Source organism: Coregonus lavaretus (assembly GCF_964263955.1).
Source record: "Coregonus lavaretus genome assembly, chromosome: 11".
Classification (NCBI taxonomy): Eukaryota; Metazoa; Chordata; class Actinopteri; order Salmoniformes; family Salmonidae; genus Coregonus; species Coregonus lavaretus.
The window spans coordinates 18,434,661-18,462,035 of record NC_139998.1 but is presented as its reverse complement, the minus strand read 5'-3'; the positions used below and the strand labels follow the sequence as shown (position 1 = coordinate 18,462,035).

The window sequence follows — 27,375 nt, the reverse complement described above, 5'->3', positions numbered from 1 at the left end:
TTAACTATTTAACTATCTGCATTGACCCTTTTCGCATTAACTAATTTGACTTATCACATACGCTGCTGTTACTGTTTATTATCTATCCTGCATAGTCACTTTATCCCTACCTATATGTACAGTGAGGGAAAAAAGTATTTGATCACCTGCTGATTTTGTACGTTTGCCCACTGTCAAAGAAATGATCAGTCTATAATTTTAATGGTAGGTTTATTTGAACAGTGAGAGAACGAATAAAAACAAAAAAATCCAGAAAAACGCATTTAATTTTTTTTTTTAATTGATTAGCATTTTAATGAGGGAAATAAGTATTTGACCCCCTCTCAATCAGAAAGATTTCTGGCTCCCAGGTGTCTTTTATACAGGTAACGAGCTGAGATTAGGAGCACACTCTTAAAGGGAGTGCTCCTAATCTCAGTTTGTTACCTGTATAAAAGACACCTGTCCACAGAAGCAATCAATCAATCAGATTCCAAACTCTCCACCATGGCCAAGACCAAAGAGCTCTCCAAGGATGTCAGGGACAAGATTGTAGACCTACACAAGGCTGGAATGGGCTACAAGACCATCGCCAAGCAGCTTGGTGAGAAGGTGACAACAGGTGGTGCGATTATTCGCAAATGGAAGAAACACAAAATAACTGTCATTCTCCCTCGGCCTGGGGCTCTATGCAAGATCTCACCTCGTGGAGTTGCAATGATCATGAGAACGGTGAGGAATCAGCCCAGAACTACACGGGAGGATCTTGTCAATGATCTCAAGGCAGCTGGGACCATAGTCACCAAGAAAACAATTGGTAACACACTACGCCGTGAAGGACTGAAATCCTGCAGCGCCCGCAAGGTCCCCCTGCTCAAGAAAGCACATATACAGGGCCGTCTGAAGTTTGCCAATGAACATCTGAATGATTCAGAGGAGAACTGGGTGAAAGTGTTGTGGTCAGATGAGACCAAAATCTTTGGTATCAACTCAACTCGCCGTGTTTGGAGGAGGAGGAATGCTGCCTATGACCCCAAGAACACCATCCCCACCGTCAAACATGGAGGTGGAAACATTATGCTTTGGGGGTGTTTTTCTGCTAAGGGGACAGGACAACTTCACCGCATCAAAGGGACGATGGACGGGGCCATGTACCGTCAAATCTTGGGTGAGAACTTCCTTCCCTCAGCCAGGGCATTGAAAATGGGTCGTGGATGGGTATTCCAGCATGACAATGACCCAAAAAACACGGCCAAGGCAACAAAGGAATGGCTCAAGAAGAAGCACATTAAGGTCCTGGAGTGGCCTAGCCTGTCACCAGACCTTAATCCCATAGAAAATCTGTGGAGGGAGCTGAAGGTTCGAGTTGCCAAACGTTAGCCTCGAAACCTTAATGACTTGGAGAAGATCTGCAAAGAGGAGTGGGACAAAATCCCTCCTGAGATGTGTGCAAACCTGGTGGCCAACTACAAGAAACGTCTGACCTCTGTGATTGCCAACAAGGGTTTTGCCACCAAGTACTAAGTCATGTTTTGAAGAGGGTTCAAATACCACAAGCGCATTAGTGAGGTCGGGCACTGATGTTGGGCGATTAGGCCTGGCTCGCAGTCGGCGTTCCAATTCATCCCAAAGGTGTTCGATGGGGTTGAGGTCAGGGCTCTGTGCAGGTAAGTCAAGTTCTTCCACACCGATCTCGACAAACCATTTCTGTATGGACCTCGCTTTGTGCATGGGGGCATTGTCATGCTGAAACAGGAAAGGGCCTTCCCCAAACTGTTGCCACAAAGTTGGAAGCACAGAATCGTCTAGAATGTCATTGTCATGCTGTAGTGTTAAAATTTCCCTTAATTGGAACTAAGGGGCCTAACCATGAAAAACAGCCCCAGACCATTATTCCTCCTCCACCATACTTTACAGCTGGCACTATGCATTGGGGCAGGTAGCGTTATCCTGTCATCCGCCAAACCCAGATTCGTCCGTCGGACTGCCAGATGGTGAAGCATGAGTCATCACTTCAGAGAACGCATTTCCACTGTTCCAGAGTACAATGGCAGCGAACTTTACACCACTCTAGCCGACGCTTGGCATTGCACATGGTGATCTTAGGCTTGTGTACAGCTGATCGGCCATCGAAACCCATTTCACGAAGCTCCTGATGAACAGTTCTTGTGCTGACGTTGCTTCCAGAGGGAGTTTGGAACTCGGTAGTGAGTGTTGCAATTGAAGACAGATGATTTTTATGCACTACGTGCTTCAGCACTCGCCGGTCCTGTTCTGTGTGCTTGTATCACCTACCACTTCGCGGCTGAGCAGTTGTTGCTCCTAGACGTTTCCACTTCACAATAACAACACTTACAGTTGACCGTGGCATCTCTAGCAGGGCAGAAATTTGACGAACTGACTTGTTGGAAAGTTGGCATCCTATGACGGTGCCACGTTGAAAGTCACTGAGCTCGTCAGTAAGGCCATTCTACTGCCAATGTTTGTCTATGGAGATTGCATGGCTGTGTGCTCGATTTTATACACCTGTCAGCAAGGGGTGTGGCTGAAATAGCCAAATCCACTAATTTGAAGGTGTGTCCACATGCATTTGTATAGTGTATCTACCTCGATTACCTCGTACCCCTGCTCATCAACTTGGTACTTGTATTATATAGCCAAGTTATCGTTACTCTTTGTGTATTTAATCCTTGTGTTGTTATTTTCCAATTTTTCCAATTTTTTTCTCTCTGCATTGTTGGGAAGGGCCCGTAAGTAAGCAATTCACTGTTAGTCTACACCTGTTGTTTCCTAGGCAATACAATTTAATTTGATGTTAAGTGAGGCCCAGCGTTTTCCAATGCCTTCACAGCGTTAAGATCATCGTCACCTTCTTACGATGTATCTTTAGTAGCCGAGGTGTTTCCCAGAGCCTTCGTTAGTAACATGGTTCTTAAAAACCTTTGCACATCTACAAGTGACACGTAGAGTAGCCAAAGCGCATCGTTATCGTCACTCTATTCACAGATCTCGGCTAAATATAGAATCAAGATGTCTAACTGATAATCTGCTGACTGTGATTGCCTATAACCGCAGAACGAAGTTGACTACAAATAAAAAGTTGCCAAAGTATTTGCAATTGTTACAAACAAGTGAAGGATAAAAGTGCTTCAAATGAAAACCGAGATGACTGTATTAAAATATTTTCAGTGGCTTGCGAAAGTATTCACCCCCCCCTTGGCATATTTCCTATTTTGTTGCCTTACAACCTGGAATTAAAATGGATTTTTTTGGGGTTTGTATCATTTGATTTACACAACATGCCTACCACTTTGAAGATGCAAAATATTTTTTGTTGTTGTAAAACAAACAACAAATAAGACAAGAAAACTTGAGCATGCATAACTATGTCTCTATAAGCTTGGCACATCTAGCCACTGGGATTTTTGCCCATTCTTCAAGGCAAAACTGCTCCAGCTCCTTCAAGTTGGATGGGTTCCGCTGGTGTACAGCAATCTTTAAGTCATACCACAGATTCTCAATTGGATTGAGGTCTGAGCTTTGACTAGGCCATTCCAAGACATTTAAATGTTAACCCTTAAACCACTCGAGTGTTGCTTTAGCACTATGCTTAGGGTCATTGTCCTGCTGGAAGGTAAACCTTCGTCCCAGTCTCAAATCTCTGGAAGACTGAAACAGGTTTCCCTCAAGAATTACCCTGTGGTCCTCTGTAGCTCAATTGGTAGAGCATGGCGCTTTTAACGCCAGGGTAGTGGGTTCAATCCCCGGGACCACCCATACGTAAAAATGTATGCACACATGACTGTAAGTCGCTTTGGATAAAAGCGTCTGCTAAATGGCATATTATATATTATATTATATTTAGCGCCATCCTTCATTCCTTCAATTCTGACCAGTTTCCCAGTCCCTGCCGATGGAAAAACATCCCCACATCATGATGCTGCCACCACCATGCTTCACTGTGGTGTTCTCGGGGTGATGAGAGGTGTTGGGCTTGCGCCAGACATAGCGTTTTCCTTGATGGCCAAAAAGCTCAATTTTAGTCTCATCTGACTAGAGTACCTTCTTTCATATGTTTGGGGAGTCTCCCACATGCCTTTTGGCGAACACCAAACGTGTTTGCTTATTATTTTCTTTAAGCAATGGCTTTTTTCTGGCCACTCTTCCGTAAAGCCCAGCTCTGTGGAGTGTACGGCTTAAAGTGGTCCTATGGACAGATACTCCAATCTCCGCTGTGGAGCATTGCAGCTCCTTCAGGGTTATCTTTTGGTCTCTTTGTTGCCTCTCTGATTAATGCCCTCCTTGCCTGGGCGGTGAGTTTTGGTGTGCGGCCCTCTCTTGGCAGGTTTGTTGTGGTGCCATATTCTTTCAATGTTTTAATAATGGATTTAATGGTGCTCCGTGGGATGTTCAAAGTTTCAGATATTTTTTTAGAACCCAACCCTGATCTGTACTTCTCCACAACTTTGTCCCTGACTTGTTTGGAGAGCTCCTTGGTCTTCATGGTGCCGCTTGCTTGGTGGTGCCCCTTGCTTGGTGGTGTTGCAGACTCTGGGGCCTTTCAGAACAGGTTTTTATATACTGAGATCATGTGACACTTAGATTGCACACAGGTGGACTTTATTTAACTAATTATGTGACTTCTGAAGGTAATTGGTTGCACCAGATCTTATTTAGGGGCTTCATATTGTCACGGTTTCGGCCGAGGCTGCTCCTCCTCCTGGTTCGGGCAGGCTTCGGCGGTCGTCGTCCCCGGAGTACTAGCTGCCACCGATCTATGTTTCATGTTTGTTTGGTTTTGTCTTGATGTTGTACACCTGTGTCTTGTTAGTCCTCGTTAGTGTCCTATTTAGTTCTCGTTGTGTGTGTTTGTCTTTGTGTGTGATTGCTCTTCTGTTTTGTGTTGGAGCTACGTACTTCCCTCCAGTGTTTTGGAGAGGTTTTCGCACATGTTAGTGCGCCGTTTGTTTGACGCCTGTGTGCGCCGTTATTTCGCCTTCGGGCTTATTGTGCTTATTTTCTACGTGAATATTGCACTAAAGACTTTTGGACTGAGCTTCTGCGTCCTGCGCTTGATTCATGCACCACACCCACCTTCAGCACCCCTTGACAGAATCACACACCACTAATGGAATCAGCAGGATCTGCAGTTACGCCTGAGTCGCTCGAGGAGCATGTGCGCGGCCAAGATGACCAGATACGACAACTGGGGACCGCTCTACAGGACGTCATCAACACCCTGCACCGATGGGATGCCAGCGGGGTACCCACACCTCCACCTACCCTGCCAACCCCATCGGCCGGTCCACCAGTCCCAGGTCCGGAACCCAGGGGAATTCGGCTCTCGCTCCCGAGGGCGTATGACGGAACAGCTGCCGGGTGTCCGGGGTTCCTCTTGCAGGTGGAGCTCTACCTGGCCACTGTACACCCGGTGCCCTCGGGACACGAGAGCGTTTCCGCCCTCATCTCCTGTCTCACGGGCAAGGCGTTGGAGTGGGCTAACGCCGAGTGGAGGAAGATGGACGCCAACACCATCTCCTACACCGAGTTCTCCCGCCGCTTCAAGGCCGTGTTCGACCATCCACCTGAGGGCAAAGCGGCGGGGGAGTGTCTAGTCCACCTGAGACAGGGGAGGAGGAGCGCACAGGCATTTGCTCTAGAGTTCCGGACTCTAGCGGCGGACGCAGGGTGGAATGAACGGGCCCTCATCGACCATTTTCGATGTAGCCTACGGGAGGACGTTCAACGTGAGTTGGCCTGCAGGGATACCCATCTGCACCAAGTGCGGTCGTGGAGGGCACACTGCGGCCAGGTGCTGGGGAGGGTTCTCCGGGGGAGAAGACAACAGGCCACGCACTGGGGGGGCCTCCCAGGTGAGTAGACGTCCCACTTACCCAGAGCTTTCTGTTGCGCACTTTTGTATACCTGTGTGTTTTCCACAGGTTGCACCTCATTCCCAGCATAAGGCGCTAGTAGATTCAGGCGCAGCTGGGAATTTTGTTGATCGGAAGTTTTGTTTAGATTTAGGGATCCCTCTCCTACCTGTTGACAAACCTTTTCCCGTTCATGCCTTAGATAGCCGCCCGTTGGGGTCGGGGTTGATTAGGGAGATCACAGCACCACTTAGGATGTGTGCGCAGGGGGGTCATGAAGAGACTATACAGCTGTATCTGATCGACTCTCCTGCGTACCCAGTGGTGCTGGGAATTCCCTGGTTAAGCACCCATAACCCTGCTATTTCGTGGCAACAGAGGGCTCTCGATGGGTGGTCTGCTCAGTGCGAGGGGCGATGTCTGGGTGTTTCCGTGGGGGCGACTTCGGTGGAAAGTCCAAACCAAGTGCCCGCACTGCACCTTCCGCCTGAATATGGGGATTTAGCTCTCGTGTTTAGTAAAACTAGGGCGACGCAGTTGCCTCCTCATAGACAGGGGGATTGTGCGATTGATCTCCAGGCAGGAGCAGCGCTCCCACGGAGCCACGTGTATCCTTTGTCTCAAGAGGAGAGAAAAGCTATGGAGACTTACATAGCCGAATCTTTGAGACAGGGATACATTCGGCCCTCCACTTCTACCGCCTCCTCTAGTTTCTTTATTGTGAAGAAGAAAGATGGAGGGTTGCGCCCGTGCATTGATTACCGTGGTCTCAATCAGATTACTGTGAAATACAGTTATCCACTCCCTCTGATTGCGACCATGACAGAGTCATTGCATGGAGCGCGGTTTTTCACAAAATTGGATCTCAGGAGCGCGTATAACTTGGTGCGCATTAGGGAGGGCGACGAATGGAAGACAGCGTTTAGTACCACGTCAGGTCATTTCGAATATCTCGTCATGCCATATGGGTTGATGAATGCTCCATCAGTCTTCCAATCCTTCGTAGATGACATTTTCCGGGATATGCAGGGACAAGGGGTGGTCGTGTACATTGATGACATTCTGGTGTACTCGTCTACCCGAGCCGAGCATATAACCCTGGTGCGTCGTGTATTGAGGAGGCTGTTGGAGCACGACCTACAGTGGGGGAAAAAAGTATTTAGTCAGCCACCAATTGTGCAAGTTCTCCCACTTAAAAAGATAAGAGAGGCCTGTAATTTTCATCATAGGTACACGTCAACTATGACAGACAAAATGAGGAAAAAAAGTCCAGAAAATCACATTGTAGGATTTTTAATGAATTTATTTGCAAATTATGGTGGAAAATAAGTATTTGGTCAATAACAAAAGTTTCTCAATAATTTGTTATATACCCTTTGTTGGCAATGACACAGGTCAAACGTTTTCTGTAAGTCTTCACAAGGTTTTCACACACTGTTGCTGGTATTTTGGCCCATTCCTCCATGCAGATCTCCTCTAGAGCAGTGATGTTTTGGGGCTGTCGCTGGGCCACACGGACTTTCAACTCCCTCCAAAGATTTTCTATGGGGTTGAGATCTGGAGACTGGCTAGGCCACTCCAGGACCTTGAAATTCTTCTTACGAAGCCACTCCTTCGTTGCCCGGGCGGTGTGTTTGGGATCATTGTCATGCTGAAAGACCCAGCCACGTTTCATCTTCAATGCCCTTGCTGATGGAAGGAGGTTTTCACTCAAAATCTCACGATACATGGCCCCATTCATTCTTTCCTTTACACGGATCAGTCGTCCTGGTCCCTTTGCAGAAAAACAGCCCCAAAGCATGATGTTTCCACCCCCATGCTTCACAGTAGGTATGGTGTTCTTTGGATGCAACTCGGCATTCTTTGTCCTCCAAACACGACAAGTTGAGTTTATATCAAAAAGTTATATTTTGGTTTCATCTGACCATATGACATTCTCCCAATCCTCTTCTGGATCATCCAAATGCACTCTAGCTAACTTCAGACGGGCCTGGACATGTACTGGCTTAAGCAGGGGGACACGTCTGTCACTGCAGGTTTTGAGTCCCTGACGGCATAGTGTGTTACTGATGGTAGGCTTTGTTACTTTGGTCCCAGCTCTCTGCAGGTCATTCACTAGGTCCCCCTGTGTGGTTCTGGGATTTTTGCTCACCGTTCTTGTGATCATTTTGACCCCACAGGGTGAGATCTTGCGTGGAGCCCCAGATCGAGGGAGATTATCAGTGGTCTTGTATGTCTTCCATTTCCTAATAATTGCTCCCACAGTTGATTTCTTCAAACCAAGCTGCTTACCTATTGCAGATTAAGTCTTCCCAGCCTGGTGCAGGTCTACAATTTTGTGTCTGGTGTCCTTTGACAGCTCTTTGGTCATGGCCATAGTGGAGTTTGGAGTGTGACTGTTTGAGTTTGTGGACAGGTGTCTTTTATACTGATAACAAGTTCAAACAGGTGCCATTAATACAGGTAATGAGTGGAGGACAGAGGAGCCTCTTAAAGAAGAAGTTACAGGTCTGTGAGAGCCAGAAATCTTGCTTGTTTGTAGGTGACCAAATACTTATTTTCCACCATAATTTGCAAATAAATTCCTTAAAAATCCTACAATGTGATTTTCTGGATTTTTTTTCTCATTTTGTCTGTCATAGTTGACGTGTACCTATGATGAAAATTACAGGCCTCTCTCATCTTTTTAAGTGGGAGAACTTGCACAATTAGTGGCTGACTAAATACTTATTTTCCCCACTGTATATGTCAAGGCAGAGAAATGTCTGTTCTTCCAGGAGTCGGTCTCCTTTTTGGGTTATCGGTTGTCCGCGTCAGGGGTGAGAATGGAGGTGGATCGTGTGTCCGCTGTGCGTAATTGGCAAACTCCAACCACTGTAAAAGAGGTACAGCAGTTCTTGGGCTTTGCGAATTACTACCGGAGGTTTATCCGGGGTTTTGGACAGGTGGCAGCTCCCATCACGTCCCTTCTGAAAGGGGGTCCGGTGCGCCTGCAGTGGTCAGCTGATGCGGACTGGGCCTTTAGGAGACTGAAGGACCTGTTTACGTCGGCTCCGGTGCTGGCGCATCCGGATCCCGCATTACCCTTTCAGGTTGAGGTAGACGCGTCTGAGGCTGGTATAGGGGCCGTTCTCTCTCAACGGTCCAGCACGCCACCTAAACTCCGCCCCTGTGCTTTTTACTCAAAAAAGCTCAGCCCGGCGGAGCGTAACTATGACGTTGGGGACAGGGAGCTGTTAGCTGTAGGTCAAGCCCTTAAGGTGTGGAGGCATTGGCTTGAGGGGGCTCAACACCCTTTCCTCATTTTGACTGACCATCGGAACCTGGAGTACATCCGGGCAGCGAGGAGACTGAACCCTCGCCAGGCTCGATGGAGTATGTTTCTCACCAGGTTCGTATTTAAAATCACGTACATCCCTGGGTCCCAGAATGGTAAGGCAGATGCGCTGTCCCGGCGGTATGACACGGAGGAGAGGTCCGTTGAGCCTACTCCCATACTACCGGAGTCTTGCCTTGTGGCACCGGTGGTGTGGGAGGTCGATGCCGAAATCGAGCGAACGTTGCGTACCGACCCCAGCCCTCCACAGTGTCCTGAGGGTCGGAAGTACGTTCCGCTCGAGATTCGGGATCGACTCATTTACTGGGCTCACACGTCACCCTCCTCTGGACATCCGGGTATTGGCCGGACAGTGCATTGCCTTAGCACTAAATACTGGTGGCCCACTTTGGCTAGGGATGTGAGGGTTTATGTCTCCTCCTGCTCGGTGAGCGCCCAGTGTAAGGCGCCCCGACATCTGCCCAGGGGTAAGTTACAACCCCTGCCCGTTCCACAACGACCATGGTCCCACCTCTCGGTGGATTTTGTGACAGACCTTCCGCTCTCTCAGGGGAATACCACCATCCTGGTCGTTGTGGACCGGTTCTCTAAGGCCTGTCGTCTTCTCCCTATGTCGGGTCTTCCTACTGCCCTACAGACCGCTGAGGCCCTATTTACCCACGTCTTCCGGCATTACGGGGTACCCGAGGATATAGTGTCTGATCGAGGCCCCCAGTTTACCTCCCGTGTTTGGAGAGCGTTCATGGAGCGTTTGGGGGTCTCGGTTAGCCTTACCTCAGGGTACCACCCGGAGAGTAACGGGCAGGTAGAACGTGTCAACCAGGATGTGGGTAGGTTTCTGAGGTCGTATTGCCAGGGCCGGCCGGAGGAGTGGGCACGGTACATTCCCTGGGCCGAGATGGCCCAGAACTCTCTCCGCCACTCCTCTACCAACCTAACCCCCTTCCAATGTGTGTTAGGTTACCAGCCGGTTCTGGCACCTTGGCAGCAGAGCCAGATCGAGGCCCCTGCGGTGGATGATTGGATGAGGCGCTCGGAAGAGACGTGGAACGCTGCCCACGTCCACCTGCAGCGGGCCGTCCTTCGTCACAAGGCGAGCGCCGATCTCCACCGCAGTGAGGGGCCGGTGTACGCACCCGGAGATCGAGTCTGGCTCTCTACCAGAAACCTACCCCTCCGCCTGCCCTGCCGGAAGCTGGGTCGGCGGTTTGTGGGGCCCTTTAAAGTCCTGAGAAGATTGAACGAGGTGTGTTATAGGTTACATCTACCTGTTGAGTATAAGAATATTAACCCCTCGTTCCATGTGTCTCTTCTCAGGCCGGTGGTAGCTGGTCCACTCCAGGACAATGAGATAGGGGAGACTCCTCCGCCCCCACTGGACATCGAGGGGGCTCCGGCGTACACCGTTCGGTCCATCTTGGACTCTAGACGCCGGATGGGGGGTCTCCAGTATCTCGTGGAGTGGGAGGGGTACGGCCCGGAGGAGCGGTGCTGGGTGCCGCGGAGGGACATCCTAGACCCATCTCTCCTGTCGGAGTTCCACCGGGACCATCCCGCGCGCCCTGCTCCGCGTCCTCCTGGTCGTCCCCGAGGCCGGGGTCGGCGCACGGCTGGAGCCGCGCGTCAAGGGGGGGGGTACTGTCACGGTTTCGGCCGAGGCTGCTCCTCCTCCTGGTTCGGGCAGGCTTCGGCGGTCGTCGTCCCCGGAGTACTAGCTGCCACCGATCTATGTTTCATGTTCGTTTGGTTTTGTCTTGATGTTGTACACCTGTGTCTTGTTAGTCCTCGTTAGTGTCCTATTTAGTTCTCGTTGTGTGTGTTTGTCTTTGTGTGTGATTGCTCTTCTGTTTTGTGTTGGAGCTACGTACTTCCCTCCAGTGTTTTGGAGAGGTTTTCGCACATGTTAGTGCGCCGTTTGTTTGACGCCTGTGTGCGCCGTTATTTCGCCTTCGGGCTTATTGTGCTTATTTTCTACGTGAATATTGCACTAAAGTCTTTTGGACTGAGCTTCTGCGTCCTGCGCTTGATTCATGCACCACACCCACCTTCAGCACCCCTTGACACATATCAAAGGGGTGAATACATATGCACGCACCGCTTTTCCGTTATTAAGTAATTTTTTTCATTTCACTTCACCAATTTGGACTATTTTGTGTATGTCCATTACATGAAATCCAAATAAAAATCCATTTAAATTACAGGTTGTAATGCAACATAATAGGAAGAACGCTAAGGGGGGGTGATTACTTTTGAAAGGGGCTATATAGGCTATTTCAATCATATTGAAATCCATTATATGTTCAATCAATTTAGTTCTATTTTGCGACTAGGCTACTGTCTGTAACAACATGTGCGCAATGATGTGCCCAATCTATGATTTAGTGCATCATTATTGGGTGAGCATAATAAGCTGCCTCAATAGCCTATTTGCAGCCATAGGTGGTAATACCTCTCTTGGAGCTGATCCGTCGTCAGTATTGTGGAATAATTATAATGTTCAAGTAAGATTAAAATGGAGAAAGCTGATCCAAGAGTAGCGCTGCTTTTCTTTCGATCCTATCCGTATCAACACATGGCCTAACAACGCACTTAGCGAATGTTCTCTCTATGTGCTTGTTTGGGAAACACTCTTAAAAAGTTGGCGTGTAAATAATGCTGCATCTGGTATGATCATCGTAATGCTTACGTTACATTGCACCTGGGAAACGAGGCCCTGACTGTTACAAATCAACCCTGGCCAGGTCAGACAGGAACATCTCTCTCTCTCTCTCTCTCTCTCCTGCAATGACTCAGCTCTTTTGAGAATCCTAGCTGTGTGTCAACCTGAGTAAATAAAGCTGAATAAAGCCCTGTTCTAACCGTAGTGACAGGGAGTGTCTAGGCTGCAGCGTCTTTAAACTCCCCAGGACTCTAGTGTTTCCTGTCGTCCCTAGCTGGGATCAGAGCATGTGAAACATCTCTGAGGCCTTTCATCACCATGGGATGTCTACACAGGGTACTTAGTCTGGAGACAATCCTCAGGAGGAGAGGAAATCTACTGACAGAAAAGAGGAAAAGGGGAAGCCAGGCTACTGTTACAGGCTCAGGAAGTGATTAATTTATGAGCTGTTTGACTGTAATTTGTTATTACAGTTAATACACATTAAAATCTTACACCGCGACAATCAGATGGACTGTAGCTAACGGACAAACAATAGACTTTCCAACTAGCTCTCACAGTCTCACGGTAGAATTAGACGTTCATCCATGTTTCTCAATTGTCAAATTTAAAAGTTGTTGCACACATCAAATTTAGAAGGGTTTAAGGTTAAGTTTAGGCATTAACCCAAAATGGTTAAGGTAAGAGTTAAGGTTTGGTATAGGCCTAAAACAAAAATCTCAAAAACAACTTTCTATTGCTGGAGTTGAACTTGCAACTTTTGGAATCTGAGGCAGATGCTTACGCCCATCCACCATCCCCGTCAACAACACCCTAGCAAAACTGAAACCTACTTGAAGGTAACAGCGCTCACAGTTGCCCCTAGTGGCCAGTTTCCACGTCATCTCCCGATGTCCTCAGACATGGATGAACATCGAATATTGACTTGTATCACGGTTGACCTGGCTGAGATTTTCACAGTGCCAGGATGGCTATTCCTATCCCTTATAATTAGAAGTTATTTCCATCCAGATCAGGTTGATTGAATCACACTCACCACAACCTCTTCCTCATTTGCATCTCCACAGGTGCCCCCCTGGTCACATGACGAAGGAGAATGACTCGGGCAAGGTGTGCGTCTACACGCTATGCGTCAGTAGGCCCTGTCGCCACGGCACCTGTGTGGCCCACTCGCCCGCCAAGTACTCGTGTCACTGCTCGGAGGGCTACCGTGGGCGCCACTGTGAGGTCTCTCTGACGCTCTACCACAACGACGACAACAACACTCTGAGCCTCAGCTCTGCGTTTGCCATCAGTATCTGTGTCCTGGCCTTCCTAGGTAACTATATGGACTACGTCATCTACTACCTGTGGTGAACATGCCATCTTTCATCTTTACTCTCTGATTTGGTTTCATCCGGTTTCATCTGGTTTTGGTTGTTCCCATGGCTTGCTGTCGGCATCCAAAGATTATACAACTTGAATAGGAGGTAAGGACGACAGCAGTGGTGAGGTAAGGACGACAGCAGTGGTGTACGGTAGCCTACCTATCACTTATTCTTGATATCTATACTGAACAAAAGTATAAACGCAACATGCAACAATTTCAAAGATTTTTAATTAGTTACAGTTCATATAAGGAAATCTGTCAATTGAAATAAATTAATTAGGCCCTAATCTATGGATTTCACATGACTGGGCAGGGGTGCAGCCATGGGTGGGCCTGGGAAGGCATAGACCCACCCACTTGGCAGCCAGGCCCACCCACTGGGGAACCAGGCCCAGCCAATCAGAATGATGATTTTTTTCCCCATAAAAGAGCTTTATTAAAGACAGAAATACTCCTCAACATTTCCATGACATAGACTGACCAGGTGAATCCAGGCAAAAGCTATGATCCCTTATTGATGTCACTTGGTAAATCCACTTCAATCAGTGTAGATGAAGGGGAGGAGACAGGTTAAATAATGATTGTTAAGCCTTGAGACAATTGAGACATGGATTATGTATGTGTGCCATTCTGAGGGTGAATAGGCAAGACAAAACATCTAAGTGCCTTTGAACGGGGTATGGTAGTAGGTGCCAGGTGCACTGGTTTGAGTGTGTCAAGAACTGCAACACTGCTGGATTTTTCACGCTCAACAGTTTCCTTTGTGTATCAAGAATGGTCCACCACCCAAACGACATCCAGCCAACTTGACACAACTGCGGCAAGCATTGGAGTCAACATTGGCCCACATCCCTGTGTTTTTTTTGGAAGAGTTTGAATTTGGGATCATTTGCTCCGGACAACGTCATTTCATGGCTGATGACGTGTTCATATGCTATCTGGGTGGCCCAACCTCCAAACATGTTTACATTTTTTGGGTGTTGCGGGGCCACAAAGCTTGTGCACCATAGACTTAAACAGCTACAAATTATAGAGATTTTAAAGTGTCACCAACAAAAAGGTAAACAATAAGCCAATAACAAATGCAGCATATGGCATTCATTTTTTAGATGCAAATAGTACTTTTCGGTAGTGCTCAAAGCATGCCATTCCATGAGAGCAACATTTCTTTTTCAACTCAAAGCAATTAGCCTAATCTGTCCTCCATGACAACAAAATCATAATCAACAGAGTAATAAGTCCTTCGTTTTTGGGTTCTCAAGTAAAACAATTTGGCTAATCTATATTTCCATATTTGGAATGACTGGAAATCTGACAGACTCTGGTTTTTAATGTAAGGAAATAGCCTAATTGCATTTATATCTGTAGTAGAAAGCAATGGGTTAGAACAAGCCTACATAACCAACCCATAAAGTAAAATGCAACATCCATTTATGGGTAATTCAAAAGGGATGTTTCTGATTACAATTTTGGACAGGTAACTAGTAACTATAATGATTACATTTAGAAAGTAACCTACCCAACCCTGCTGGATACACAGATTTCTAGTTCTGAAAACTGGAAACTTAAATCGGTGAGGTGTGTCTACCAGAGGAGGCTGGTGGGAGAGCTGTAGGAGGACAGGCTCATTGTAATGGCTGGAATGGAATAAATGGCACGGTATCAAACACATCCATCATATGGAAACCACATGTTTGACTCCATTCCATTCCAGCCATTACAATGAGCCTGTCCTTCTATAGATCCTCCCACCAGCCTCCTCTGGTGTATACCTGGTAATAGGTTCTTGCAGTACCCAAAACCATCTGTGATTTTATTTGGCCATGGGGAAAAGCGCTACTGCGTAAATACTGCAATGTGGATATGATGGAATTGAGCCCCAAGTGTTGTCTTAGTATGGATCCCAGGATCTGTGAGTGGCCTCAGTCAGTTGGGCTGCATGGGTCCTGGCTAGAAAAATTGATTTTGTTAACTCTGTGAGCCACAAGAAAACCCCCAAAGATTTAGCTGAGTTACAGTTCAAAAGGTTTGGGCGCCCCTCAGTCATGCCCTCCTCTATTTTGTCTATCTTGATGTTCATGATGTGAATTCAGACTTATTTCTTGATGTTCGTGATGTGAATTCAGACTTTTATTTGTCATCCTCCTTTGCCTTAGTTTTGTATCTGTCCAACTTGTTTTATCTTGTCTGTTTGTCATTCCACTCCTGTTATGTCTGTATTTCTTTGTCATTTACTTCTCCTACCTTCTTCCTCTAAACTAAATGTGTCCATGTTTGCTGCTGACACATAGTGTGTTGATTTGTCCAGTGCAGCGGGCTATCTCTCCAAAGAGCTACTTGTATACAGTTTATGAGGCTCTCTGTCAAAAACAGGGTTATAAAGTGGTCTGTCGATTCAACACACAGTCTCTACTACCTCTATAACTGATTCAATAGCATAACACCTCCCCGGGGCATGTGGCTGGTGTATTGCAACATCAGTTATTTTGACACACTGTCTCCCTGAGAGAAACAGATCAAATGCTATTCTTCAATATTTGATATAATGAATACAAAGATAACAAACGGAGGCCTTGGCATTATTCACAAACATTCATGTGTTGAATGTGTAAATGAAAACTGCATGCTGCAGTCATCTAAGGTACCTAGTAGCTACAGTTACTCTAGTTCCTGGAAACGTATAATCTGCACTCAAACTTTTGACCTTTTGAATTAGACGAAATCCTCAATATACACTGCTCGAAAAAATTAAGGGAGTCTACAACCCACACAAGGGGCTCAGGTAGTGCAGCTCATCCAGGATGGCACATCAATGCGAGCTGTGGCAAGAAGGTTTGCTGTGTCTGTCAGCGTAGTGTCCAGAGCATGGAGGCGCTACCAGGAGACAGGCCAGTACATCAGGAGACGTGGAGGAGGCCGTAGGAGGGCAACAACCCAGCAGCAGGACCGCTACCTCCGCCTTTGTGCAAGGAGGAGCAGGAGGAGCACTGCCAGAGCCCTGCAAAATGACCTCCAGCAGGCCACAAATGTGCATGTGTCTGCTCAAACGGTCAGAAACAGACTCCATGAGGGTGGTATGAGGGCCCGACGTCCACAGGTGGGGGTTGTGCTTACAGCCCAACACCGTGCAGGACGTTTGGCAGAGAACACCAAGATTGGCAAATTCGCCACTGGCGCCCTGTGCTCTTCACAGATGAAAGCAGGTTCACACTGAGCACATGTGACAGACGTGTCAGAGTCTGGAGACGCCGTGGAGAACGTTCTGATGCCTGCAACATCCTCCAGCATGACAGGTTTGGCGGTGGGTCAGTCATGGTGTGGGGTGGCATTTCTTTGGGGGGCCGCACAGCCCTCCATGTGATCGCCAGAGGTAGCCTGACTGCCATTAGGTACCGAGATGAGATCCTCAGACCCCTTGTGAGACCATATGCTGGTGTGGTTGGCCCTGGGTTCCTCCTAATGCAAGACATGTGGCCTCATGTCCTCGTGTGGCTGGAGTGTGTCAGCAGTTCCTGCAAGAGGAAGGCATTGATGCTATGGACCGCCCGTTCCCCAGACCTGAATCCAATTGAGCACATCTGGGACATCATGTCTCGCTCCATCCACCAACGCCACGTTGCACCACAGACTGTCCAGGAGTTGGCGGATGCTTTAGTCCAGGTCTGGGAGGAGATCCCTCAGGAGACCATCCGCCACCTCATCAGGAGCATGCCCAGGTGTTGTAGGGAGGTCATACAGGCACGTGGAGGCCACACACGCTACTGAGCCTCATTTTGACTTGTTTTATGGACATTACATCAAAGTTGGATCAGCCTGTAGTGTGGTTTTCCACTTTAATTTTGAGGGTGACTCCAAATCCAGATCTCCATGGGTTGATACATTTGATTTCCATTGATAATTTTTGTGTGATTTTGTTGTCAGCACATTCAACTATGTTAAGAAAAAAGTATTTAATAAGATGATTTCATTCATTCAGATCTAGGATGTGTTGTTTAAGTGTTCCCTTTATTTTTTTGAGCAGTGTATATCAAAATGGAAATGGGAGGTCACCAAGAGTTTATATGAACTTTTCTTGAAACATGTCTGTGATGGGAAATACAGTTCAGTAGCTAGCAACACTGTCTGTCTCTAACATGACTCAGGCTACAATTCCTAGACTAGGCTGTCTGTAACCAGATACTGCAGTTGGAGGTCCTTTAATAAACTGTTAAAGTTTTAAGCTGTTGTCCTCCTTTAAGTCATAACTGAGGGAGCGAGTCAGCATCAGACAAGGCTTGGTGGAGATGACAGAGGTGTCTGTGTGTGTCTGTGTCTGTGTGTGTCTGTGTGTGTCTGTGTGTGCGCAAGTGACAAATACGCCTCCAATAGGCCCAGACAGGCTGTCCCATCTGGACACAAGGTCACACACAACACACTGAGGCAGGGTGAAGGCCAGCTGCTAAATTAAACTGGAACTCTCCGCCTTTTCTTCTCTGCCTCAAACTCCTATAAAAGTTTAAGTGATCATCCATAATTCAGATTTACATAACCCATCACAGACTGACTGATTGCCAAGTTCAACATGTGCCACTGACAGAACCAGAGACAGGCACAATTTGCCATCTAAGTATGCTTCATTATGCCTGTTGAATGGGTTTCAAATTCAACATTTAAAAGCTTTATTCTCCATCACATTTACATTTTTACTGTATGTGTCGTTGGATTTGATATTCAATGAAGAGGACATTGCCTTTCCATATAGAATGGATGTAAATAGTCGTAAAAGTGACTGTATTTTTGTACTAGAACATACTTTTCTTAATAAAACCTCACAGCATTTATCTTCTTCTCTCTTCTCCACTTTGTCTTGTCCTTTGTTTCTCCTTGCCATTTATATTTTCGCTCCATTTTATATGTTGTGTAATATCATGGACTTTCTGACATGCATTAGCAATGTCATCATACATTTTTCCATCTAGCTATACACTGAGTGTACAAAACATAAAGAACACCTCCCTAATATTGAGTTGCACCCCCTTTTGCCCTCAGAACAGACTTAATTTGTCAAGGCATGGACTCTACAAGGTGCCGAAAACGTTCCACAGGGATGCTGGTCCATGTTGACCCACAATTGTGTCAAGTTGGCTGGATGTCCTTTGGGTGGTGGACCATTTTTGAAACACACGGGAAACTGCTGAGCATGAAAAACCCAGCAGCTTGACACAGACCGGTGCGCCTGGGACCTACTACCATACCCTGTTCAAAGGAACTTTAATATTTTGTCTTGCCCATTACAAAACAATTATTTATTTTAATAACGGAGCATTTCTTAATCAAAACGCACTACCTGTGTCAGGTGTCAGTGTGCAGCAGTAGGACAGTCAGGCGCAGGACACAGAACTGAGTAACAGACAAACTTTACTCTAAAATAAACAATTCTAATTTCCACGCAGGGAAATACACCAGCTCACAGCAGTCAAACACCAAACAAAGAACAATCATGCACAAAACCATGAGGGAACCAGAGGGTTAAATAGGGAAATAATCATAACGTGATGGGAACCAGGTGTGTACAATCAAGACAAAACAAATGGAAAACAGAAACTTAGATCGGTGGCAGCTAGAAGGCCGGTGACGACGACCGCCGATAGCCACCCGCACAAGGAGAGGCACCAACTTCGGCGGAAGTCGTGACAATCTGCATCTAGACACTGACATTTTAGATACATTTTTGACAAAATTGAGAATGAAGATAGTATTGCCAATACTAGGTTAGTTGTAAAATCTCTGGCAATGTTTTGTATAGGCAAACCTGTAACTTCCAGTAATGGATTCCAAAAATATTTGGTTAAATCACATTATCTTGTGTAACAATCTGTAGCTACTTAAACCTATGGTGAAGCATTTCTATCCTGATGAGAGTGGTCTCTTCCAGGATGACAATGCCCCCATCCACAGGGCAAAGTGGTCACTGAGTGGTTTTATAAAAATTCTAACAAAGTAAACCATATGCCATGGCTGTCTCAGTCACCAGATCTCAACCCAATTGATATACTTTGTATCCCTCATTTACTTTAAGTGTTTCCTTTATTTTGGCAGTTACCTGTATTTCATGAGTGCATCATACCCATTTATCCCCGTCATGCCCATCATGTTAAACATTAAACCTAACATCCCAAGACCACCATGGTTGGTGGCTAACCTCAAAGCAGCATCATGGATGATGGATAGGAGCTGTGTTTGATCTCCAGCCTGAGTAATGTTGATCTATTTGGAGATATCACAGCACAAGCACTGCCTCTGATCATCAGCTGTGTGTGTGTGTGTGTGTGTGTGTGTGTGTGTGTGTGTGTGTGTGAGAGAGAGAGTGAGCGTGCGCGCACGCGTGTGTTTGTGTGTGTGTACACTTGTCTGTCATGTGTGTTTGTCCTTGTCTGTCCGTGTCTGTATCTGTGAATCCGCAATCGTGTGAGTGTCACAGGAGGCTGCTGAGGGGAGGACAGCTCATAATAATGTCTGGAATAGAGTGAATGGTATCAAACATGGAAACCATGTGTTTGATACCATTCCATGAATTCTGTTCCAGCCATTACTATGAGCCGTCCTCCCCAATTCAGGTGCCACTGGCCGCCTGTGGTGTGTGTGTGTGTTCGTCCTTCTGTGTGCACGTGTGCATGTTTGTGCGTGAGTGTGTTCGTCTGACTGTGTGTGTGATAAAGCACCACTGCTGGGCGTGTTGACTGATTGGCCCATAGAGGTGTGTGTGTGTGTGTGTGTGTGTGTGTGTGTGTGTGTGTGTGTGTGTGTGTGTTTGATGTGAGGTTCAGGTGATTGGAGGTGTGTGTGGAGATAAACATGGTAAGCACTGTGGAGCTGGTAATATTGTCGCTGAGGGGGAGTTCTGAGTGCTGCTGGGATCCCAGCTCATCTGGATTCCATCGTGTTTCTTTGGGTCTGTACAGCACAGTCAAGGGCATGTAGCAAGGTTAGCTGATCAGTAGAACTCTACAGTAAACCTACCTCCAGCACACACTGAGCAGGCATAGCTGGAGTTTTACCTTTTCACTTGTTGCAAATGTTAGCCTGGTTCCAGATCTGTTTGTGCTCTCTTGCCATTGTCATGCTACAATTACCATAGAAGTTGGCAAGAGAGCACAAAAAGATCTGGAACCAGATTAAGTCAATGTTAGGAAGAGTCAGCTAACGTTCTGGTGCCTCATGATGGCCCTTGTTGATAGCGATATAATCATATAGAATATAAATATAAATATATAATATATACTGTATATATATAATATATTATATACGGCTTATGGGTGCCTTGAGTTGAGACACATAATTAAAAGTCCAATTCCAGCCACAGACAGTGAGTAATTTTCTAACCACAATTATGTGAAATGTATTTTTGCTGGTTTTGAAAATCTACTCAGTTGAGTGACCTTGATGAGTGTCATATGCGTTCAGTAAACCATTACTTATGTCTAATGTGACTGCTGCAATGCACCCCTCAATTATTAAATGGATGAACCGATGCTTCCAAACCAAAACGCAATAGAAAACATACCAGTTCTGATGCATCACCTTTAGTGTGAGAGATAAAAGCCGTAAGGAGAACGAAGGAAAGAAACACAAAGTGACTAACAAGAATGAGCGAGAGATGGAGAGAATGAAATAGATAAAGAAAGGAGAAAGGAAGCGGGAGAGAGAAAGATGGCAGACAGTTGAAGACATATTGGTTGAGATTAATGGATTTTAAAGGTCAGTGCAGCATACTGTATAATTCAACACACAATAGATGTGATTGCTGTCAGTGCTCGGGTAGCATTCATACAATGCTATTACAACATGCCTACAACGCTCTCTCAACATTCCTGGGAGCTCTGGCCACAGTGGCTTTGTCTTGGACATGCAGAGAGCGTAGGTTTTGTGAACAGAAGTGTAAGGGGTGGTGTCTTTGACATAGGATAGAAAACACAGGAGAATGTGGTGTCTCAGTCTCCGTTGCTTTGTCCTATAGCTCCATGTTCTCATTGATCTTGATAAGGACAGACTGACTGGATTATTGCATGAGAACAATGTGGTGGTAATTAACTCTGCCTATCCACAAGGATCATATGTGTTTACTGCTTTTTACAAAGAAAGACACTGTATAGTGGTATTGGGTATCCGATATACTGTATGGGTGTATGTATGGTGGCCATTTTGGTATCAGAAATATTTTCTAGAGCCTGGGGCTGGTTTTAGTGGGTTGTGCTGCTGCCTGGCACGTGCAGCACATATACCATACGTGTAGGCATGATACTGAATCCCACTGCCCCCCAGTCTGTCCATCTATCTATGTATCTCTCTCCACCTTGCTCTATACCTAAACGTTGACTACAATGGCTATTTTTACACAGGGAGCCCAATTCTTTTCCCACTAATCAGATTGACTAATAGGGCTGCCTGTTTCAACACAGCCAATGTGGTGCACAAAATGTGGCTATCTGGTTCTCTCCCCTCCAATCCAAGCTTCACTATCCATTCCATTTAATATCATTGCACACTCTGTCTAGGACACTGTATTTTTTATGTACATTTTTAATTGGTAGAACATTGTGTGAAACCTTCTACCCCTCTCCCCCTGTCCGCTGTCCTCCTCCCAATGTGCTCCCCCCCCCCCCCCCCCCCAGTGCTGATGCTGGGCCTGTTCCTCTACTCCTGCTGGAGGAGACACAAGGGCCTGAAGGAGGGTGTCTACCATGTATCAGCACACCATGGAGAATGGGAGGACATCCGAGAGAACGTGCTCAACTATGACGAGGAGGGTGGAGGAGAGCAGGACCAGGTACAGATACAGACTCTGAATCCCAAATCAACACCTTGCCCTTACCCCCTAAGCACTAAGTGTAGTTAAAAAAGGATTGGATAGGTTTAAACAATATGAGAATTGCTTCACCATGCTTTTTGATAGGCTGGGTAACAATTTCACCAAATGGTTTACACCTATCCAGATCTGTACACTCTTAGAAAAAAAGGTACTATCTAGAACCTAAAAGGGTTCTTCGGCTGTCCCCATAGGAGAACTCTTTGAAGAACCCTTTTAGGTTCCAGGTAGAACCCTTTTGGGTTCAAGGAGATACTGGCATTCAGACAGAGGGAGGGGAGCAGGTACGATACAGACCCTGGCATTTAGACAGGACAAGGAGGTTAGTGTATGTCCTTCTACACAACTACCATTATTTTGCCATAACCTATGAGTCATAAGACCACTACAATACAGAATACAGTAGAATACAACTTTATCGATTCCCTTAGGGCAATTAGCATCACAACTCACAGACACAGGAGAAACCATACAAACCATAGATAAACACAAACTGTATATAAACCAAGCAAGGCATGGGAAGATATTCACAGTTTAGATAGTGAGTGTTAGACTGGCAGCTCTACCAAACCAGGTGGACTGGTGTTGGTAGATGCTTGGAAATTAACACCAAAAGAACGATCCTAGCAGAATCATTAGGAAAATGATGTGAGATACCAATATTCCTTAATAATGCCTCTATTTGCTTTAATAGCACTTTTTCCCCACTGCAATTAGATAATCAATTACAAGGCCAATCAATGGGGCTGTTGCTGCCAACATTGCTACTCAGGCCGCATGCTTTTTAGGTAGAATAAAAAAATCACCTCTAGTCAAAAGCACAGCAGACTGGCATTTTATATAGTTAAATATTATTATAAATTCAGGTCCTGCTGTTGAGTATTTTCTTTGTCTATTAATCTCTTAGTTTTTATAAACAGCTCCTATCTAACCAATTCTCTCTAATCTTCTTTATCTCTCTTTCTCTCTCTCTCTGTCTTTGTCTCTCCCTCTCTCTCTCTTTCCCTCTCTCCCACTCTCCAGAATGCCTTCAACATGGTGGAGTTACAGAGGTCTCTGCAGCCCAGTCCAGCCCAGTCACTGAGGTACAGCTACCCACAATGCGTCATCTCCTACCCTCAGACGACCAAAACACCAGACACGAAGAATGGGACCAAACCAAAAGGACCATACGGACCCAAAAACGGCAGCACAGCGATCGCCCTGCGCCTGGCCCACCCTCCATCCGGGTCAGCCACCCTCCCCTCTCCCCTTGCCATGCGGCGTTCCCACAAGTCCCTGTCCTTCTCCAGTCAGGACCTGGCCCGCTACCTGTGTGAGGTCATCAGGGACACGGACAGCTCCCCAGGGGAAAGCCCTGGCTACGTGACCTCACTGCGTCTCCTGTCCAATAAGGCGCAGCGTGGCAGGCTGGCCGTGCGCTCGCTCAGCTCCCTCAGCAATGAAGGTCAGGAGTCGGAGGTTAGGGTTCAGGGGGGTCAGGAGAGCCTGAAGGGTCAGAGATCCCAGAGCCCACGGCTGGACAGGCTCAAAGCCCTGCGAGCTGTTGCCAGTGAACTCAGAGTGGACGCTGCTGTGGACTCTGCTGCCGCCAAGAGCACAGAGGGATAGAAGGACAAAGGGAATGATAGAGTGCAGGGGGCAGCCCAACTGTGAGAAGAGCGGACGAGACTGGAGTCAGAATACAAAAGATTGGAATTCACACTTGGATATTGACTTCAAGGATATTGAAGAGAGGTTGTTCAAAGGTATCATCCTAAACAATTGGAAGTTGTGAAATGTTTAAATCGATGGTCCAATGATGGTATTGGGGGGAAAACCAAAGGAGGACAAATATTTAAGACATTTTCATTTCTGATTTGTAATCCCTTTGAAAAGTATTCTATGGGTGGATTGTGTCAAAAAATGTGATGCTTTAACTTGATATTATATATTTTACAACCAATCTGGAAAAGTATAACCTTTTTTTGGAAATGCCCTGTATATACTCCATATGGCAAGCACCAATTGACCCTTTGGTAACACCAAAATTGCATTCATTTTTTTAACAGAAAGCCTCACAAAAACATATGTAAAAGAAGGCAAAAGTATTTAGGATTTTAAAAAGGGTTCCTTTTTTGTTGTTGATCATTATCGTAATATACATTCTGTGAAAAATAATCTATTTGTTTTTGTTTTTGATTTAACTCCTTTTAAATAAATAAATATCTTTGATAAAATTTTAGTTATGAAATTGTTTCCTTAAAGAAATCAAAAAAGATTTTGTAATTGATGTTTGTGATAATATAAGCCGATTACTATCTTTGAAGTAATTTTTTTGTGATCCATTTTTATGCCATTTTTCACCAACCCATTTTCTTTATCAAAAGCCATGCTGGATAAATGTATGCCTGTATTCCTCAGCAAGTTAAGTACCTCAATACAGACTTGTTATGCTCCACCTCTTATTTACTGATTCATAATGGCGCCTAAATATGATATGCTATTAAAACCCACTTGTCTAGACTGGAAAGTGTGTGGGTTGAGAACCAGGATCAGTATGTACCAATATCCAGACTATGACTACCTCAATCCCCTGCTTATTGTCTCTCAAACTCATCATCAACCATGAACACACACAAGCTGTTGACAGGGTTAGAACTGTGAAATTCAGCTGAAAAAGATGCTAGCATTGTCAAAATGCTATAAAAGGTAGCATAGAGTCCAACTCAACATGTATAAGGTAAGAATCCAGCAAACACACAACCACCATACAACATCGCCTCAACGTTGTGGGACAACGTACCATTGCCCCAAGGGTTTGAAAAGGACTCCAATGTCCAACATGTGATTCTAGCAGCTAGCAACAAGCTACAGTACATTAAAATATGATGATGATGATTATGCTGATGATGATGAGTTCATTCCTGCTCCAGAATTAATCATTAATGTCCTGTACCCAAACCTTGTTGACCCTTTGGAATTCTCTGAGATGCACTTAAAAAGTCTGTAGCTCCCGGCGAACTGAACTCTTCAATCCTTAATTGCCCTGCAGGACTTGAGATAAACGGCGGTGACAGTGGGGTTTATCATAGGGGAAGAAAGCAGTGCTTCTTTCATAGAAATATAATTAGTAGAACGGACCAAGCCCCTCAGACCACGGCAATTTAACTGCACCCTCAGGAGTAATTCTAATTCTATGTTACTTTTGTGCTGCTCTTGATAAGTGTACCAACCTGCTTACAACAACAGGGTGTTTAGGGATACATGAAATCTAGAGGAGGCCTTTCATCTGCTGTCTAGACATGGAACAAGCGCTTATCCATGTCAGTGATGTCACACGTAATGAATGGCCTTGCGTTGAAGCACGCATAGACCCGTAAGCCTTGGAGCCAGACAAATTATAAAAGCATAATGCAGATGGAAATAGCATCTTCAAGTTCAAACATCCCCAAGACTTATGTAGCTACTTGCAACATAAGCCTTGCTACTGTAGCACATTGTAACCTCGATTTCTTTACCAAGCAGCCTCTCTGTCTTGAGCTCAGTCTTGAATATGCCTCTTACCATACCCCCATCTAGTGGTAACTTCCTAGAATGACATTTCCTCATAATTTGTTCTTCCATTCATGCAGTTCTCCAATTGACCACTACAGGGAGGTGCTAGTCCATAAACTAGACAGCCGGATCAGGAGAGTGCCTGGAACAGTAACAAAATATATGTCCCCAAATGTTGAAATGATGTATGTACAGAAAGACATGGCTAGACAAAAGTATATTTTATATTTAAAGCCATCGTACCAGATCCAAATGGTTTCCTTCCAAATGTTTACTTCAACATCAATCTGTGGTGTTCCATACAGTAGGCCTCTAGATGCATGCCAGGATATCTCTTAAAACAGTTTAACTAATCAATCAGAAAGGGGCAATATGTTGGTCTCTCAAGTGATGTGCTGCAGCAAGACTATCAAGCTGATGAGATCACAGTAAAAAATGGATAGGGAGTACATGTGAGAGGGGAAGTGGGTAGGGAGGAAGGGGGGGGGGGGGGGGGGCTGCTGCTTGATGTGACAACTGGAGATTGTGTGAATGAGGGGTGACCGAGCCAGAGCCCCGGCCAGTCAGTATGCCCCCTACTCACCCCTGTGTCATCACACTGTGTGTGTGTGTGTGTGGACGTGTTTATCTATTCTTGTGGGGACCAGAAGTAAACAAACACAAATTTGACCAATGGGACATTTTGTTAGTCCCCACGAGGTCAAATGCTATTTCTATGGGGTTAAGGTTAGAATTAGTGTTAGGGTTAGGATTGCGTTAAGGGTTAGGGTTAGGAGCTAGGGTTAGTTTTACGGTTAGGGTTAGGTTTAGGATTAGGGTTAAGGTTAAAGTTTTTGGGTTAAGGTTAGGGTTAGGGTAAGAGTACGGGTTAGGGTTAGGGTTTGGGTTAGGTTTAGGGTTAGGGGTTAGGGAAAATAGGATTTTGAATGGAATTGAATTGTGTGTCCCCAGAAGACTGTCTGTGTGTGCATGCGTGCGCGTGTGTGTGTGCTTGCATGTTTGTGCCTGCGTGCATGTTTACTTACATCCCCAGGCTATGGATCCAGGGATGTGACATTAACGGAGGCCCCCTGTGTCAGTCGTGCAAAAAAGTGGGATGCGTGTCAGCTCTACTGACAAATGCACTCGTTCTGCTGCCTGCTAATCCCGGCTGCAAATGCGGGACATGTCTTCTGACAGAGCGACCCAGCGACAAGGCCTACACGACATCACAGTGACAGTCAGACAGAACACAAGCAGTCAGGTTTGATATGAGGGGCTCACAGACAAGACACAAGGGTTGGTGGACGTGCTGGGAGGGTGAGTGAAAGCCACTCTGATGTCAACACATCCGGAGACAGTGCTGTACACTGGCCCAGCTGCACTTTACTGACATCCCTTTGTTCTCATAGGAGAGGCCCATTATCAAGAAGTTATCATCTTAAAAATATAATTTGAGAATGCTGGGTAATATGTAATGAGACATAAGAATTGAGGGCATTTGCTTTGTATGGAATGTATGGAAGAGGACAGATAAAGGTAATCTATAGACATTGTAATTCTGCAGCTCATATCTACAGTGTATAAGGGATTTTGACAGTCATGTCATACTGTATCTCTGTGTGTAAGTCTGGCAATACGTCTACAGATGGCAGTCTAATCCACAACTGATCTGTGCTCACCTCGATGTCCTCAATTTTCTTCACTCTCGGATACTTTACCTGTGTGGCTCAGCTTTAACGTTCACTCTGCTCTGCAATGTTGTACCAACGATGTAGGAAAGTTGTAGAACTGTTG

The 27,375-nt window shown here is 45.9% G+C and overlaps 1 protein-coding gene across 1 annotated transcript in view; it reads left to right on the top strand.

The window, feature by feature from the left end:
• LOC311137028 (neural-cadherin-like) overlaps positions 1–23,673 on the top strand; it is a gene marked incomplete at both ends in the record, with an annotated part of 125,241 nt that extends 101,568 nt beyond the window's left edge. The window contains 3 exons of the mRNA XM_084171345.1: positions 12,916–13,166; positions 21,869–22,023; positions 23,086–23,673. Of these exons, the coding sequence (XP_084027471.1) occupies positions 12,916–13,166; positions 21,869–22,023; positions 23,086–23,673 (994 nt within the window). The remainder of the gene's footprint in view (positions 1–12,915; positions 13,167–21,868; positions 22,024–23,085) is intronic.
• Positions 23,674–27,375: the final 3,702 nt, after the last annotated feature.